The following is a 16,181-nucleotide window of genomic DNA, read 5'->3' as shown; positions in this document are numbered from 1 at the left end:
TATTTTTTCTAACATGGCAACCTTTTAAAAGTGAAAGGAGACAGAAAGACAGGTGAGAAAGAATAAAACTTAACTGACTTTTTGATGGCATTTTACACAAAGTACTAGTACAGTATCTAGAAAATGTGGGAAAATACTGGCATCATGTACAGTACTTTCTTCTGAAGAAATTATCTTGGGACCCTGAAAAAAACTTACTATGTACAATAATGGATTTCTATAAATTTGACATCAGATGAAAACTTTGGTTGTAAGATTCAGATAATTATTTGTTAAAAGCTAGAAATTTTAAATGAGAATAAGAAAGAAAAGTATTTCTTTGTGCCCCCCTTTCCCTGTTAATGCCCTATCGGCCCCCTGGCAAAACTTTGCTAGACCCGCCCCTGCACAGTTACCAGCTGTCAGCTACACAGAAAGGATCCTGGTGTAAGTTGTCTCTCAGAAACAGTTCATAGCTTTCCTTCAACCCATTCATGTCACCTAAAAGGTAAACCTGTTTCTCCATCACCTGTTCAGCTCTGATGATTCAGTAAGGACATCTCCTGGTTTCATCTTCATGTTTCCCTCTCACCAGATAACCAAACCGATATCATGACCAGCAGCTTAAACATCAGCTGATACTAGAAAGTAATATTAAATAAATTCTAACAACAGCTTATCAAGTTTAAAGGCGCTTCTGCTGTTTAACGAGACCTCCGCTAGTTTCCTCTTGCTGGCGCAAAGCGGGAGATAAACAAGCAAGAGAGACGGGACTTGCGGCAGAAACGCAGATCAACTGATCATTGATCAGTTTCATGATTGAAGTAGCAGCAGGAGAGGGAGGGGGGAGAGTGAGAGAAGAAGAGGCAGCTGTGCAGCAAAGACACAGAATAACTCCAGCTTTTTGTCTTTTTGTTTATTTTCAGCTCAATACAAAACACATAATATTAACTCTGAATACCAGAGGATTCCGTTTTTTATGGCACGGTTGGGAACTCTACTAACTAACCATATGAATAAAATAAAGTTCACCAGTAACATCATAGCACCCACCCAACTGTACAGAAACTCCATCATGCTAGCTACTACACAGTACGAGTATTGTAACTGACTGTAAAAAGTTAACACAATGAAAATAAACTACACCTAAACTTGGTTTGACCCACATAGACTGCAGGTCATAACTTCTTACCTGAAGCTCATTTCACCTGACAGTCGGACTGGCGGCCGCCTTGGGTCTCTCCACCTCCAGTCCTTTCCCCCATCCACCTGCTGGCCTCCACCGCTTACTAATTTTACTGAATCTGTGAAAGCTCCACCATAGCCACTACCAAACAATTGAGTTATTTTTACACGTCTGCCAGCATCTGTCCAATCCGCCACCTTTCACTGTTTACACGGTTATGGAAAAAAAGACAACAACAACAAAACATCGGCCCATATAAAAACGAAAAATTACCATCGGCCCACCAGGCAAATGCCCGGTATGCCCGATGGCCAGTCCAGCTATGACTGGAATGTAAAAAATGGATCGTGAAGTCTCTAAACGCATAGACCAGTGGATTTCAATAATCTTTTGTTATTCAAACACAGGTACAGTGAAATTAGATTAGTTAAAGCCAACAAGAATATGAATTCAAACACAAGCAATAAATATGAAAACAAGGAATAAGAAAAAAATTAAAACAAAAATAGTCTAAATAAGAAAAGTCAGGTTTAAAGTTTAAAAAAAGAGCACTTACAAGCCAACCTCGTTGCCAAACACTAAACCTGGATAAGACATATTCTGTATTTTATTTTTGTGAGCATATACTATCATTTGTCTATGTGACCTCCATTTCCAGTTGAAACTAAATTAACAACTTGGGCTACACCACTAATTACTATAGTGATTATATAAACGTTTTGGGTTGTCTGAAAATTTCAAGTTATGTATAAAAAATTTGAGTTTGAGGTTATCATTTCAAAATGTTTGGTTATATCAATATTTGAAGCTTTGAGTAATAATAAAATTTCGGCTTATTATATAAAAATGTGGGGTTATCAATATTTGGGGTGTCAAAATCTCAGGTTTTTATACTGAACGTTTGGGTAAGATTAAAAATTGTCGTTATCGGCTTATTTTATCCAAATTTCACGTTATTGTCTCAAATTTTGGGGTTATTATATCAAAATTTAGAGATTTAGGTTGTTATATCAAAAATGTAAAATTTTGTGATCATAGTGGATGGCATGACTTGTGGATGGCACTTTTTTTCAGTGGCGGTGAAAAGCTTCCATAAAATGTAAATGTTGCACTTTTAGCGTGGTAGGTTGTTTTAGGCGTCCTGTCGCGCCTGAATGACGTCAGCCAGACGTTTACCGTCATGGCGGCGGCGGAGGGCTATGAGGAGATGAGCGGCAACGGGGAGCTGGTAGAGTCTTCAGGTAGATGATTAACGGTGGTGAATTTAGAGTTCGTATCCGGTAGTTGTTTTACAGATGTGGTGGAGCTTTGGTTTAATCAGCCAGCGTTTTTAAAAACAAAGCCTCCAGCTGGAGCCATTGTGGGTGCAAGCATGACATGCTAGGCTAAGCTAACGTGAATTCACCTGCACGGAGAACAGTCTGTCTTTTACTTTCACTAAGTTACGATCGGGTGGGGTATACAGCTGTTGGCTGCTGTTGTGTACCCTTTTTCGACAAGTTAGTTGTAGTCTGTCAAAAACAGCCCAGAGGCGCTTTAAAACTCTGAGCTTTATATGAATGAAGCATCTCTGCAGGCGCAGACAGGAGTCGGTAAAACAAAACAAAATACTGTACGAACTCATTTTAGTTGAGTTTATTTGGCCTTTTACTAGATAAATCACAGCTGTAGGCAGTAGATAATTCTTTCCATTCTTTTCATATTTTATTCTAAAGTTTACATGTTCATGCATGGTTTCTGTTATTACCATTTTTCATTCAAAACTATTCAGGAAGTAGAAGAAACAGAAAGTGAATGAGTTACGTAACTTCAGTTAAGCAGCTGAGTATTTCTTTAAGTCTTCTTTCTATTTTTCATCACACCTGCTGAACAACAAAGAAAAGATGAAACAGAAACGATGTCATAATGGGAGTTTTATCGGGTGTTTCTTTGTGTTGTAGTCTTTTGAGTATAAATAATTTATAACTATGGGCATTTGTAAAAGGTAGGCTGTTGGATTTTTTTTCTTTTGTAAAAATAATTAAAATAATAATAATTCAAATCTCATCTGTGAAAGGTCAAGAGGCATGGTATACCCTGGTCTGTCCCAGGGTTAACACATAGACAGATGACCATTTATGTCAGTGGCCAACATTTCTTTGGTCTGTCACATCAAAATGCTTTGAGACCATGTGATGACGAGTTGTCAGACTTTATAAAAGTTTTCATAAAGAAGAGATTTATTCTCTGGCACTAAAAGCAGATTAAATAATCACAGAAACAATGTAAACAATAAGATTTTGCTGGCACCAGCTGTCAGTCAAATTCTTGTATTAAACATCAATATTGGCTCAGAATGTTTTGCATTTTGGGTTTTTGGTTCAACCAAAAAGTGTATCTTTTTCAGTATCGTACATATTTTGGGTCTTAAATATATTGAGATATGCCCCTGATCTTTTCCTCTTCAGCCATGGAAGCTCCTGAGGTTCCGGCGCCACCTCTACCTGAAATGACGGAAGAGAACGGCAGTGCCGCCGTGGTTCCTGAGGCTCCTGTTGGCCCCGACCCTGCTTCCTTCTCCATGCAACCAGCCGCAGTGGATGAAGAAGGGGAGCTACCTGCAGACTTTGAGCGTCTGTGGAAGGGCGCTCATGACAATCCTCAAGACTTCACCTCCTGGACTGACCTACTGCAGTACTGTGAGCAGGAGGTGTGTTTGTTTCTTTGATTGATCTCTGATACATTTGTTTTCCGGAGATCACAAGAGATTTTTGGTGAAGAAATTTAGAGTTGCTTCGTGTGACACTTGGATTAAATGTGTCTCCTCAGGGTCACGTCACATCTTCACGTAGAGCACTAGAAGCCTTCCTTGTTCGCTATCCACTCTGCTATGGTTACTGGAAGAAATTTGCTGATCTGGAGCGCCGCGTTGGGCTTAACGACAAAGCAGAGGAGGTAACGCGAGAGAGCTTTTACTGTTCTGTCCTACTGTTATTATATAATAATACTTTCAAGGCTATTTAGAAGCGCTTTATTTAGGTAGTTAACATATATGGGTGTCCTGTGTTGTGTTAGGTGTGCATTCAGGGTCTTCAGGCAATCCCTCTCAGTGTAGATCTGTGGATCCACTACATCAATCTGCTGCTAGGAACACTAGACATGAACCTTCCTGAGTCACCCAAGCGGATTCGCAGGTACACATACACACAGACCAGATCTTACTTCCTTTTTAATCCTTCCTCTTTTTTTCCTGTTTTTTTTTTTTTTTTGTTTAGTTTCATTTTTTTCTGCCTTTGCCTTCCCCATACAACTAAAATTTCTTTTTTCCAGCAAGAGCTCTGTTTTTTTTCGTAAGGATTCCCAAAAAAGAAGTCTTTAGACGTTCATCTTTTTTTCCTGGTCTTAAAACCAATCTAATCAGATTTGGTTAAGAGAAACTGAAAGCTGATTATCATGCTTTTATTTGTTTCACAACAACCATCAGTGTGTTTGAGGATGCTGTCGCGGCAGCCGGTTTGGACTTCCACTCGGACCGGCTTTGGGATCTGTATGTTGAGTGGGAGAAGGAGCAGGGCAACATGAAGAACGCAACAGCCGTCCTGGACAGAGTCCTCAGAGTCCCCACACAGCTCTACAACACCCACTACGACAAGTACGGCCACCACCCAGTTATTTATGCTGATGTTAATGTGTTTTTCTCTACCAGCTTTACTTTTAGAATACCACATGTTATCTTCTTAATTTACTGAACTTTTAATAGTTGTTAAAATATTTCCCCATGTGCTAGGTTTTGTATCTTTTAAGGGCAACACTAAATAACTCCACTGTTCTGTCCCTTCCTTCATTTCTTCTTTTCCTCTTTTGTTAATCTAATTTGAGGTCTTACTTTATTTGTCAGGTTTAAAGAGCATCTGAACAACCATGAACCTAAAGAGGTGCTTTCTCCAGAGGAGTACGAGGAGCTGAGGGAGCTGTGCCGTCAGAGCCAGAAAGCGGAACGAGCCGAACAATCGCAGGAGGAGGAGAAGGAGAGGCCGCCGGGTGAGGAAGAGCCCGCCACACCCGAGGGCACAGACACAGTGAGTAAAATGGCCTGTATTTATATAGCGCTTTACTAGTCCCTACGGACCCCAAAGCGCTTTACATATCCAGTCATCCACACACACATTCACACACTGGTGATGGCAAGCTACATTGTAGCCACAGCCACCCTGGGGCGCACTGACAGAGGCGAGTAACATCCACCTGCCTCACATTGATTAGAGGTGTGTGATGTGGATTAATGCGGAGGTCACATAGACTAATAAAATGCTTTTTCTGTGTTTTAGGAGGAATTGATGCAGAAGATTAGGGAGCAGGTGTTACTACGCAGGGACAAAGTGTATCAGGACAACGAGGGAGAAGTCCGGAAGAGATGGCACTTTGAAGATGCCGTGAGTTTGTCCTTCTGTGATTCGCTGCTGCTGTAGTTTTTGTGTCTCTATCTAAGAGAATCTAGGAGAAGTAGAGGGATTATTTTCTCTCCTTTATTCATAAGTGCTTTCCTATTTCTGTGCTAATGTAGAACATTGTCCTGAATCAAGGGGTTAATGTAAGAGTTATTAGAGATGATTAACAGATTAGGTCCTGGTAGAAAACTACATATATATTAATGAGCCCTTATTGGGGAAAGTAAAAAACACCTACAGTGGCTTGCAAAAGTATTCGGCCCCCTTGAACTTTTCCACATTTTGTCACATTACAGCCACAAACATGAATCAATTTTATTGGAATTCCACGTGAAAGACCAACACAAAGTGGTGCACACGTGAGCAGTGGAACAAAAATCATACATGATTCCAAACATTTTTTACAAATAAATAACTGAAAAGTGGGGTGTGCGTAATTATTCAGCCGCCTGAGTAGGGCTGCACAATTAATCGTTAGAAAATTGCGATCTCAATTCATACTTATGTGCGATCTCATTTCCAAATGACAAGGATTTAAAAAAAAAAAAAGAAAAGAAAAAAAAACAGATGAAGATAGTATCACATTTTGATCCGGGACATAATCTGCATGGAGAAAATCCGTCCCGGTCAACCACCCAAACATCAATAACGGAAACCTTATACAGCGCTTCCCCATACCCGTCGAACTCTCGCAGGCACAAAGAAATTACGGAGGCTATCACTTATCACCTGGCTAAAGACATGGCTCCCATCAACACTGTGCAAAACGAGGGATTTAGGAAAATGATCAACACCCTAGACAAACGCTGCACAGTGCCGTCCAGCAACTATTTTTCTATTGTTGCACTACCTGCTGTATACACGCAGTGTCGAGCAACAGTGGAGACGGAATTACAACAGTACAACATTTTGCGGCAACGACAAAATGTGAGACATTTATTGTTTTTATGTTCAGTCTCAACTGTTATGAAGTTGATGTGCAGTTAATAAGTGCAATAAATATTTATATTGGAAAAGAAAATCATGAGAGAATCGTGATCTCAATTCTAAGCAAAAAAAATCGTGATTCTCATTTTATGCAAAATCGTGCAGCCCTACCCCTGACTTATACTTTGTAGAACCACCTTTTGATGCAATTATAGCTGCCAGTCTTTTAGGGTATGTCTCTACCAGCTTTGCACATCTAGAGACTGAAATCCTTTCCCATTCTTCTTTGCAAAACAGCTCCAGCTCAGTCAGATTAGATGGACAGCGTTTGTGAACAGCAGTTATCAGATCTTGCCACAGATTCTCGATTGGAGTTAGACACCTGACAGGTCAGGGATAAAGTTATTGAGAAATTTAAAGCAGGCTTAGGCTACAAAAAGATTTCCCAAGCCTTGAACATCCCACGGAGCACTGTTCAAGCGATCATTCAGAAATGGAAGGAGTATGGCACAACTGTACCAAGACAAGGCCGTCCACCTAAACTCACAGGCCGAACAAGGAGAGCGCTGATCAGAAATGCAGCCAAGAGGCCCATGGTGACTCTGGACGAGCTGCAGAGATCTACAGCTCAGGTGGGGGAATCTGTCCATAGGACAACTATTAGTCGTGCACTGCACAAAGTTGGCCTTTATGGAAGAGTGGCAAGAAGAAAGCCATTGTTACAGAAAACCATAAGAAATCCCGTTTTCAGTTTGCCACAAGCCATGTGGGGGACACAGCAAACATGTGGAAGAAGGTGCTCTGGTCAGATGAGACCAAAATGGAACTTTTTGGCCAAAATGCAAAACGCTGCACATCACTCTGAACACACCATCCCCACTGTCAAATATGGTGGTGGCAGCATCATGCTCTGGGGGGGCTTCTCTTCAGCAGCGACAGGGAAGCTGGTCAGAGTTGATGGGAAGATGGATGGAGCCAAATACAGGGCAATCTTGGAAGAAAACCTCTTGGAGTCTGCAAAAGACTTGAGACTGGGGCGGAGGTTCACCTTCCAGCAGGACAACGACCCTAAACATAAAGCCAGGGCAACAATGGAAAGGTTTAAAACAAAACATATCCATGTGTTAGACTGGCCCAGTCAAAGTCCAGATCTAAATCCAATCGAGAATCTGTGGCAAGATCTGAAAACTGCTGTTCACAAACGCTGTCCATCTAATCTGACTGAGCTGGAGCTGTTTTGCAAAGAAGAATGGGCAAGGATTTCAGTCTGTAGATGTGCAAAGCTGGTAGAGACATACCCTACAAGACTGGCAGCTGTAATTGCAGCAAAAGGTGGTTTTACAAAGTATTGATTCAGGGGGCTGAATAATTACGCACACCCCACTTTACAGTTATTTATTTGTAAAAAATGTTTGGAATCATGTATGATTTTCGTTCCTCTTCTCACGTGTACACCACCTTGGATTGGTCTTTCACGTTGAATTTCAATAAAATTGATTCATGTTTGTGGCTGTAAGGTGACAAAATGTGGAAAAGTTCAACGGGAACGAATACTTTTGCAAGCCACTGTAGGTGTTTAAAAAAAAAAGAAAAGAAAAAGATTTTTGACAAAGACAGTTGGAGGAAAAAAACCTAAAGGTTTTATTGGCAGTAATCAGAAAGTTTTAAATTCTTGGCTTCATAGGTTTTAAACTAAGATCCCTTTTTAACAAAGATGCTCCCTCCGCATTCTGTGACTACAGATCAAGCGACCGTACTTCCACGTTAAGCCACTTGATCGCCTCCAGCTCCGCACTTGGCACTCATACCTCGACTGGGAGATCACAGAGCTGAACAAGGACACGAAAGACCCCAGCCAAGGTGACTACACAGGTGATGAAGAGGCTTTTTGGTTTCCATGAATCTAAATGAAGTGTTCCAAACAGGCTCCCACACGGTTGCAATAACATGTTTATCTACAATGCTTAATCATATATCCTCATCTGCTTGTGGCTATGGAGAACCACTGACCTTCTATTAATCGCAATGTCAGTGGGTCGATCCCTGAAACCTCAGTTGCCATAATGGGGGGAAAAAGTATTTGTAGGAATGGGTGGATGTATCAAGTTCTCAAAGTAAAAAAGCGCTGTACAGTACAGTGCATTTAGGCAAAGAGAAACCCTCTTATATGTAACAAATCTATATGACAAAATACATTTAACTTAGCAGGTTCACCTATAAATAAATAAGCATTTTTGAGCTGGGGGTCTTTATAAGTATGCAGTTTAATCCTGCAAACCCATTAAAACCAAAGTGTTTCCAACCAAAAATCTCTTTCCCTAATCTTGCCTTGAGCTGACCTGCCAGTGAGGAATGAGTTTGGGCTTTTACACAGGCACAAAACTGTGTTATAAGAGAGAGGATTAGAATTATAATGCAAGATGAAATGAGAGCCCCATTGCAGGTCTTGATTATTTTGTATTAATAATTATTGGAGGCAATCACTGTATCTGAATTTACATTTGAAATAATTGCACAGTCCTGATGGCACCAGGAGGAGGGTGTGGTTTACTAGCTGATTCCCATGTAAGAGGGCTTCTCTTTGTCATTAATCGTTTCCTGCTGGTCAAGTATCAAAACAAATATAAAGATGTTTTTGTAACTGTTTGCCCATGCTGTGCGACTGCTTTGTGACACCTCGGTCATACTAGATCCAAACCAGGCCATCACAGAGGAGTCGGAGGTCATGGCCCCTCCACAGGAACCATTGGAGGACACTATAGCTGCTCAAGATGACCACAGAGTTCGCATCCTCTTTGAACGTTGCCTGATCGCCTGCGCACTCTATGAGGAATTCTGGTCCAGGGTAAGAATGATTTGCAGATACACTTTTTTTCTGCAGGTTGATTTAAAATCTCCTTAAATTCTCCCTAAACTCAGAATTTTAGGCCTTAACACTAAAACTGCCAGGTGGGTCCTTTTGGCCCCATTCAGCAACAATAAACAGCAAAGCCAGAGAAGTCATTTCTTGAAGTTAAATAAATTTTTGTAATCAAAGTTAGTATTTAAAATTATGTCTTAGTTATTTTTATCAGTTTTGCAAATTATTTATTATTTCATTACAGATCGTAAAGGTAAAATATATACTAGAATTTACTAATAAAGAAATATTACAATAAAACAACACATACTTTTTAAAAATGCAGAGGATCAAAATGACCCTGTTACCCTTGATGTCTCTTCCATCTAATAAGTGTAAGTGCAAATTCAATGAGATCCGGCTCAAGGACAGCATAGTTGCTTCTGATCCACCTTGAAAAAGAAAAAGCTCAAATTAGGAATTAGGTAGATTTGCATCTAGAAAAAAGCCAGTCAGTAAACACCTGCCATCACCAAATATTGTTCTGCATACACGTCCGTCAGCAACATCATCAATATTCCAGCCTCAGGATGACCAACTCTACATTAACAGCTTTAACTCCTGCAACCCCAAAAACGGGACATCGGTGCTGTTTGAATAGTCATATAAAAAATAAAAAGCAGTTAAGACATGTATGCATGTGTGCTTAAATTGGCTTTTCAAAGTCTGTAAAACTTCACATAACACTGGAGGATATTTAAACTTCAGTTTGAGTTCATATGTAGTCTGCATGAATCTCTGTGTGTGTTTCTCAGTACATCCAGTACCTGGAGCCGCAGAGCGTGGACGAGGCCCGGGCGGTTTATAAACGAGCCTGTGAAATCCACCTGGCGTACAAACCCAACATCCACATGCACTGGGCGACCTTTGAGGAGAGGCACGGTATGACAAAACATTAAACACCCACCCATCCCTTTGTTCTTTATTCTTGAATGTTAACAGACACTTAAGGGCTGTACTGGACAGTCATGAAAGCTTATCATCTTCTCTATCAGGTGACTTAACTGAAGCTCGGCGAGTGTTGGAGGCCCTGGAGAAGAAACTGCCAGGTTTGGCGGTCGTCCGTATCCGCAGGGCTGCTTTGGAGAGACGAGCCGGCCAGCTGGATCAGTCGGAAGCCTTGCTGAGGGAGGCGGTGGCTGAATCCAAAGAGAAGCCCACGTTACACGCTTTCTATTCAATCAAGCTGGCTCGATTGCTGCTAAAACTGGGCAGGGACCCCAGCAGTGCCCGCAGTGTTTTACAGGAAGCGCTGGAAATTAGTCCGGTGAGATGACAGAACACAATTCATTCATATTGCCAGAGAAATTATGTTAGACCATAAATTTGTGTAAGCTGAAAAGTGAAGACGATGCTTGCATTCTTTGTAATGACCAGCAGGGGTCGACTCTGATTGCAAAAACAATCAGAGTCGACCCCTGAAAAAGAGTCTTCCGTATTGCTCACTTGATCTGGGACCTTAGTTAACATTTTCCTGATGCTTTCGTAGGTTGAATCAGATGTTTTAAATCTCACTGAATACACACATGATGTTCAGTTTGTAAATTGTGTTTACAAACAAGCTTTGCATCCTGTATTGTTTGAGCAAACTTTAAAAAACAGAAAGAAAGAAAATTCAAATTTTAGTGGACTTTTAAAGTAGGTACTAATTGCCCCCATCCTCTTTCTTCCCTTTCATTATCCTTCTCCTCAGGATAATGATAAACTGCACATGAACCTGTTGGAGCTGGAGGTTTCAGGTGACCCCTGGGCCTCAGCCTCAGCGGTGCAGGAGTGTGTGACACGAGCTCTGGCAGCTCCTCTCGAACCTCACACCAAGATCCTCTTCTCACAGAGGGGCCTACAGTTCGCAGAGGACTACAGCAACTCTATCCAGAGGTCAGAGTTCAGAAAGAGAACTATTTTAAATTAAACTGCTCCCTTAAACCCTTTCAGGTTCTTCAGTTTTTATATGTGTGTCCTCTGCAGTGTGCTGTCTGTTTACGAGGAGCACCAGAAGCTGCTGAAGGAGCTCGGTGGAACAAAGAGAGAAGCCGAGAACGGGTGAGAGAGGGAGGAACGACTAACTAAATGTGAAATGGACTTAAACCCTGGTATTATTTAACATGTAGTCTGAATGCCTTAAAGGGGTGGGGTTTCACTTCTAGATGATTTATTTTTCTTAAAGAATAGTCCTTCATGTTATTGTCATCTGCCTCATTAATAAACATGTATAACAGCTGAGGTCTAGATGCATATTTTTGCTGAGTAAACGAGATGTGAACTGATTAGAATGAAAGTCACGCTTTCAGGATTTTCGTTCTGTAGGGATGAAGATCCAGAGAAGCTGAGCAAAACTGATGACGGCTCTGCTGTGTCTGCACAAGTCCCACCTACCATGCCGCACGTCCCCATCACCACGCCGCCTCCTCCTGTGATGGGCGCCGATATGAGCGCACAGACTGGCTACGGAGGATACAGCAGCTGGTACCAGGTAACACTCAGATTTATATAAACTCTGTATTATGTGGTTTAACATGTCTGCCTGTGTTTTATTAATAGTGGAGTAGGATCAGAATACTTTATTAATCCGAGAGTAAATTATGTAATTGTTAGATTAGGATGGGTTTGAGGCTGCATATAGAAGATGAACACAGCCTCCTATTAGTTTGAAAATGTTCAGATCTAATTTAATAGCACAAATACAGATACCCGATAATTGTGTTGTTTTTTTGTTTTTTAATGCAATTATTTGCCAAATAATGTTACCTGTTCTGTAAACGGACCATCCAAAGAAGTTTTTGTCTTCAGTTTTGATGAGAATTTCTCGTATTTTATTAGTGTGTTATTTAGCTCTAATAGATGTCTGGATTTGAATCTGTTGGTCAGCTGGGGTCTTTCTGTGTGGAGTTAACATTTTCTCCCAGAGCCTGTGTTGGTTCTGTCCGGGTGCTCCAGGTTCCTCCGTAGTCCAAAAACAGGCTTGCTGGGTTGATTGGTTCATTCTAAATTGATCATATGTGACCTATTAAGGGTGTACCCCTGCCTCCTGCCCAGTTGAACCCATCGTAATATGCTCCTGCGAGCTAGCCAAACAGGCCTATAGACTAGTGAGGGTCCCATTATACCTGCCGCCCAGGGCCAAACATAAATAGATGTGGCTGTATGACCGTTACCAGTGCTGCACATATAATAGGGCTGTCAGAAACCCCTTACAACCACCAGTCCTTTGAAAAAAACATATGTTGTCCCGGATAATCAGACCAACTTGAAAAAATTCATTTTTAGCATTTGCCCCAGGAAGCATTGTGTGACTGGGGCTTAAAATAAATTGATGGAGTTTAGCAGCTAAAGATTTAAGCTTGGAGTTCAGAAACTAATGGGCTATGTTAATGATGGCTGTAGCCATCATTTATCTACAGTCTATTGAGAATGACTAGATGCTCCTTCAAGTGGACGCTCAAGAGGTGTCTTGATTTTTCAGCCCCCGAGGTTCCAGCTTGGTTTAATGTAGCAAAGCACAGTTTAAGATGTTTTTAATCCCGTTTCCTGTTTGTCGTGGTTTTTCTCCAGCAACCACAATACGGCAGCTACGGCTACCAGAACACCTGGAACTACAACCAGGGCTACTATCCACCCAGCTAGAGAGAGCAACAGCAAAAGACCGCATCAGGCCACTGAACAATAAAACTGAACTGAACAGTCCTCCAGACTGTGGAGAAGTTTCATCCTGCTAAAGTTCATCCAGTCATTATTCTTCCCTCTCCGTCCTTCCTCTCAGTCACCTCACTGTCTCACTGGATTTATGAAAACGAGGAGTTATGGTCATTTAAAAGATCATCTTTTCATTTTTTTTTTTTCCCTGAACAGCAGGTGGAAAGATGAAAGGAAACACGGCGCTCATCTTCAGTGGCGTGTCTTTGAATTTTAATCAGAACTATTTTTGTATTCGTTGCAAGTTGACCGCTTTGCTCGTGTTTTAAAATCATCCAACTTCACAGGTGATGTATGATTGACATTTTGTACCATTCCACAGACTAGGCTATGTTTTTTTTCTAATGTATATAAAGGTGTTTTATAGTGTGTCACAACACTGTTTCTTTGTGTCATGTGTTTCTGCTTGTGTGTTCATAATTAGAGTGGGTGGGGCAAAAAATCAAATATCACACTGTAAAACTGGTGGCCTGTTTCGGGTCGCTGTGCCTTGCTCATTATCTGGAGTTTACATGTCAGAAAGAGCATTTACAAGAAAGAGAATGCCCTTTGTTTAAAATAAAGTGTTGGCTGGATGGGCACATGCAAACAGGGAAAGCGCTCGTCTTCTTCGTGGGTTTTTATTTTTAGCCAAACTAGCATAATTTCTGTGAGAAGAGGGACTGCTGTTGGTTAGCGACTGTGATCTGGGCTGAAACTCAGACACAAGATTTAAAACTTACTGAAAAAAGATGCTGAGGATTTTTTTTTTTTTAATAGCCAAAAAAAACAACAACCTTGAAGTTAAGGAAGGCCATCTGTAACGTGGACATTGTTAGACTTGTACATATCAAATTGAGTTAAACTGACAGCGTCTGGTTGTGATTTTTGTCTTGTATAATGCCAGCACCAGTGGCTGTTTAGTGAGGACTACAAAGTCCAAAAACTGGTGTTATTTGGTGGATTAAGTATTGATTTCAAATGTGGACAAAATGCCAAACATGTAATGTGGGAGTGAGTCGCAGCAGGAAAAGGATCTGTGGCAAACTACAAAACCCAGAGGAAAATCACTTGAGTCAACTTTAGACTTTACACAGAGATAAAATCACTAAGTCAACAAGATTGTGTAAATATGGTTTCCTGCTTAAGACCTACTTTATTAAATTTTTTGCAAATCTGTAAGAAAGTATTAAAAAAGCTCCAGATCCCCAGACAATCTGAAGCACTTTGGGTTTACATTTGAATTTTGGACTATTAACCTTGAATATTGATTAACAGATAATCCTCTAAACCGGGGGTTTCAAACTCATTTTGCACTGCGGGCTAAATACAACACACGGTAATCTTGAGTGTGCCGGACCAAAGAAACTCCCCTTTCTAAGGAAGTTTAACTACACATCAACTACAAATTGTGAAAAAAAATTGTAGACAGTGGAGGAAAAAAACCAAACTTTTCTGTCAGCCACTTGTTTATTACTTAATTACTTTGACGCATGGGGGAGGGCTTTATCAGTAGTTATAAAACTTATGAAAATACAGTTAAAAGTCCAAAGTTTATGTCGGACCGTTGTGGAGGGCTGCATCAATAATCTGGACTTGATTCTGCTAAATGTTATTTTTATCTCTTTATAAACTTCTACTGATAACAGGAGATGTTACACTTTCACTGGAAAATTGCCCAACCCTTCTCTAAACTTTATCCCCATCCCAAGGTCGGAATTTGTCTTTCTCTATCTGTTCAATGAGACGCCTACAAAACTAATGACACCGTCCACAGCTTCAGCTGAACCTTTTGTTTGGTGATAACTGGAACATATAAAGTAGGATGGAGATGATGAGCAGAATTAAATGAACAAAGCTCACAAGTAACAAACTTTCCAAGTCAGCTTTATTTTAAGTAGATTTTTGGTGACCAGGTAGACATAGCTGTTGATATATTTAAACTTATATATAAAAAAGAAAAGGCAAACTGTCACAAAATCAGGAAGATTGTGGGGATTAAACTTAAGGTCCTTTCCGAATCAGGTGTTTTTATGGATCGGGTTAAAACTCAACAAGTTTGTTCTCTATTTTTGTCTTTAATGTGTTGAAACTATGAGTGGTGCTCCTTGAAGCAGTATCTGTCAGAAACCAGCTATCTTCACTATCAGGCTCACTGCACACACCAACCCACAGCCGGTGAAACCAGCGCAGAACAGGATGGATTCAATCAAGCCTTTTTCTTTTTGATAGTCGAACCAATTTCCTCCATATCATCATTTCGAGAGGAATTACACATCTGTGCTTGTATTAAGTTATCTGGCTTGTTGGGTGAAATGAAAAAGACTGCAGCTCTGTTTGTGGATCAGTCCATGTTCTGGTATCTCTGGTGTCGATGTAGTGGAAGTGGTGAGGTAGGCTCACAGAGCAGATCCTCCTGTTCTTACTTTTTGGCAACAACCAGCACAGCTGAAGGCACCAAACCTGAACACACAGAACCAAAGCAAGTCTGATTTCAATTTGTGATTTTTTTTTAATCTTCACTAAATATTAAAATTATAACGTGATGATACCAAATCCAGTTTAAGCTAAGTGGCAGCCTAATGCTATTCCCAGCTCACCCAGCTCTTTGAGGGGCTTCTCCATATCCAGTTCAGTGTAGACGTGACGGGGGTAAGGTGACAGCAGCGTGAAGTCCTGACCCTCGGGCGTGTTGCCGTTCATCTGCACATAGACGCGCACTGCCGCCAGCGGCTCCTGGGCCTTGAAGACTGTTGTGATGGTCGAGCCGTCCAGCAGACGGACCTGTGAAGAAGCAGCAAAAATTAAAGTACATATTTTAAAGTTCAACGCAACACCAGTTTAGTTGATTCATTTTCATCTAAAGGCCTAAGCCCTGAAGCACACTCTGCTTATCATCCATTTTATTCTAAACACCCTGTTAGGCCTGAAGACTCTGTGCACATATTATATATGCATTTATCGAAACCTGTGACGTTCTGTTTCAAAGGGCACAGACTTCAAACTTTATTAACATACATGTAAAGTAAAATTTTAAAACCAAGTATGAATTAGGTACCTGTATCCTGGATTCATCATACTCCTTTTTAGT

The 16,181-nt window shown here is 40.8% G+C and overlaps 2 protein-coding genes across 5 annotated transcripts in view; one reads left to right on the top strand and one right to left on the bottom strand.

The window, feature by feature from the left end:
* Positions 1 to 2,314: 2,314 nt before the first annotated feature.
* LOC308409287 (pre-mRNA-processing factor 39) lies at positions 2,315 to 13,257 on the top strand. Of its 2 annotated transcripts, none has more exons than XM_080901914.1 (15): positions 2,315 to 2,406; positions 3,613 to 3,854; positions 3,974 to 4,099; positions 4,220 to 4,338; positions 4,629 to 4,796; positions 5,043 to 5,223; positions 5,473 to 5,577; positions 8,262 to 8,379; positions 9,210 to 9,364; positions 10,174 to 10,300; positions 10,414 to 10,685; positions 11,112 to 11,296; positions 11,387 to 11,461; positions 11,726 to 11,891; positions 12,971 to 13,257. In XM_080901914.1, exons 1-15 carry the CDS (start codon positions 2,346 to 2,348, stop codon positions 13,040 to 13,042), a joined length of 2,172 nt encoding a protein of 723 aa, XP_080758040.1. In that variant the 5' UTR covers positions 2,315 to 2,345; the 3' UTR covers positions 13,043 to 13,257. The 2 variants fall into 2 exon arrangements, with proteins under 2 accessions (XP_080758040.1, XP_080758039.1); XM_080901913.1 differs by having other exon boundaries at positions 8,262 to 8,391.
* Positions 13,258 to 14,961: 1,704 nt separating this feature from the next.
* ubxn1 (UBX domain protein 1) overlaps positions 14,962 to 16,181 on the bottom strand; it is a 9,288-nt gene continuing 8,068 nt past the window's right edge. For all 3 annotated transcript variants that reach the window (XM_080901917.1, XM_080901915.1, XM_080901916.1), the window contains exons 8-10: positions 16,149 to 16,181; positions 15,691 to 15,874; positions 14,962 to 15,553 (exon numbers count right to left, since the gene is read on the bottom strand). The exon at positions 16,149 to 16,181 is cut by the window's right edge and continues 90 nt beyond it. In XM_080901917.1, the coding sequence (XP_080758043.1) occupies positions 15,513 to 15,553; positions 15,691 to 15,874; positions 16,149 to 16,181 (258 nt within the window). In that variant the 3' untranslated portion in view covers positions 14,962 to 15,512. The remainder of the gene's footprint in view (positions 15,554 to 15,690; positions 15,875 to 16,148) is intronic.

This window comes from Rhamphochromis sp. 'chilingali' (genome assembly GCF_963969265.1).
Source record: "Rhamphochromis sp. 'chilingali' genome assembly, chromosome: 13".
Lineage (NCBI taxonomy): Eukaryota > Metazoa > Chordata > Actinopteri > Cichliformes > Cichlidae > Rhamphochromis > Rhamphochromis sp. 'chilingali'.
The sequence above is the reverse complement of the archived record's forward strand: the minus strand, read 5'-3'. Positions and strand labels throughout refer to the sequence as shown.

What these genes read in the sequence shown, in the direction of transcription:
- LOC308409287 (XM_080901913.1), top strand. Translation starts at nt 2,346, where the DNA reads ATGGCGGCGGCGGAGGGCTATGAGGAGATGAGCGGCAACGGGGAGCTG. An exon ending in GGAGCTGGTAGAGTCTTCAG is followed by an intron (nt 2,407 to 3,612) that starts GTAGATGATTAA and finishes TTTCCTCTTCAG; the next exon opens with CCATGGAAGCTCCTGAGGTT. An exon ending in CAGCCAAGGTGACTACACAG is followed by an intron (nt 8,392 to 9,209) that starts GTGATGAAGAGG and finishes CGGTCATACTAG; the next exon opens with ATCCAAACCAGGCCATCACA.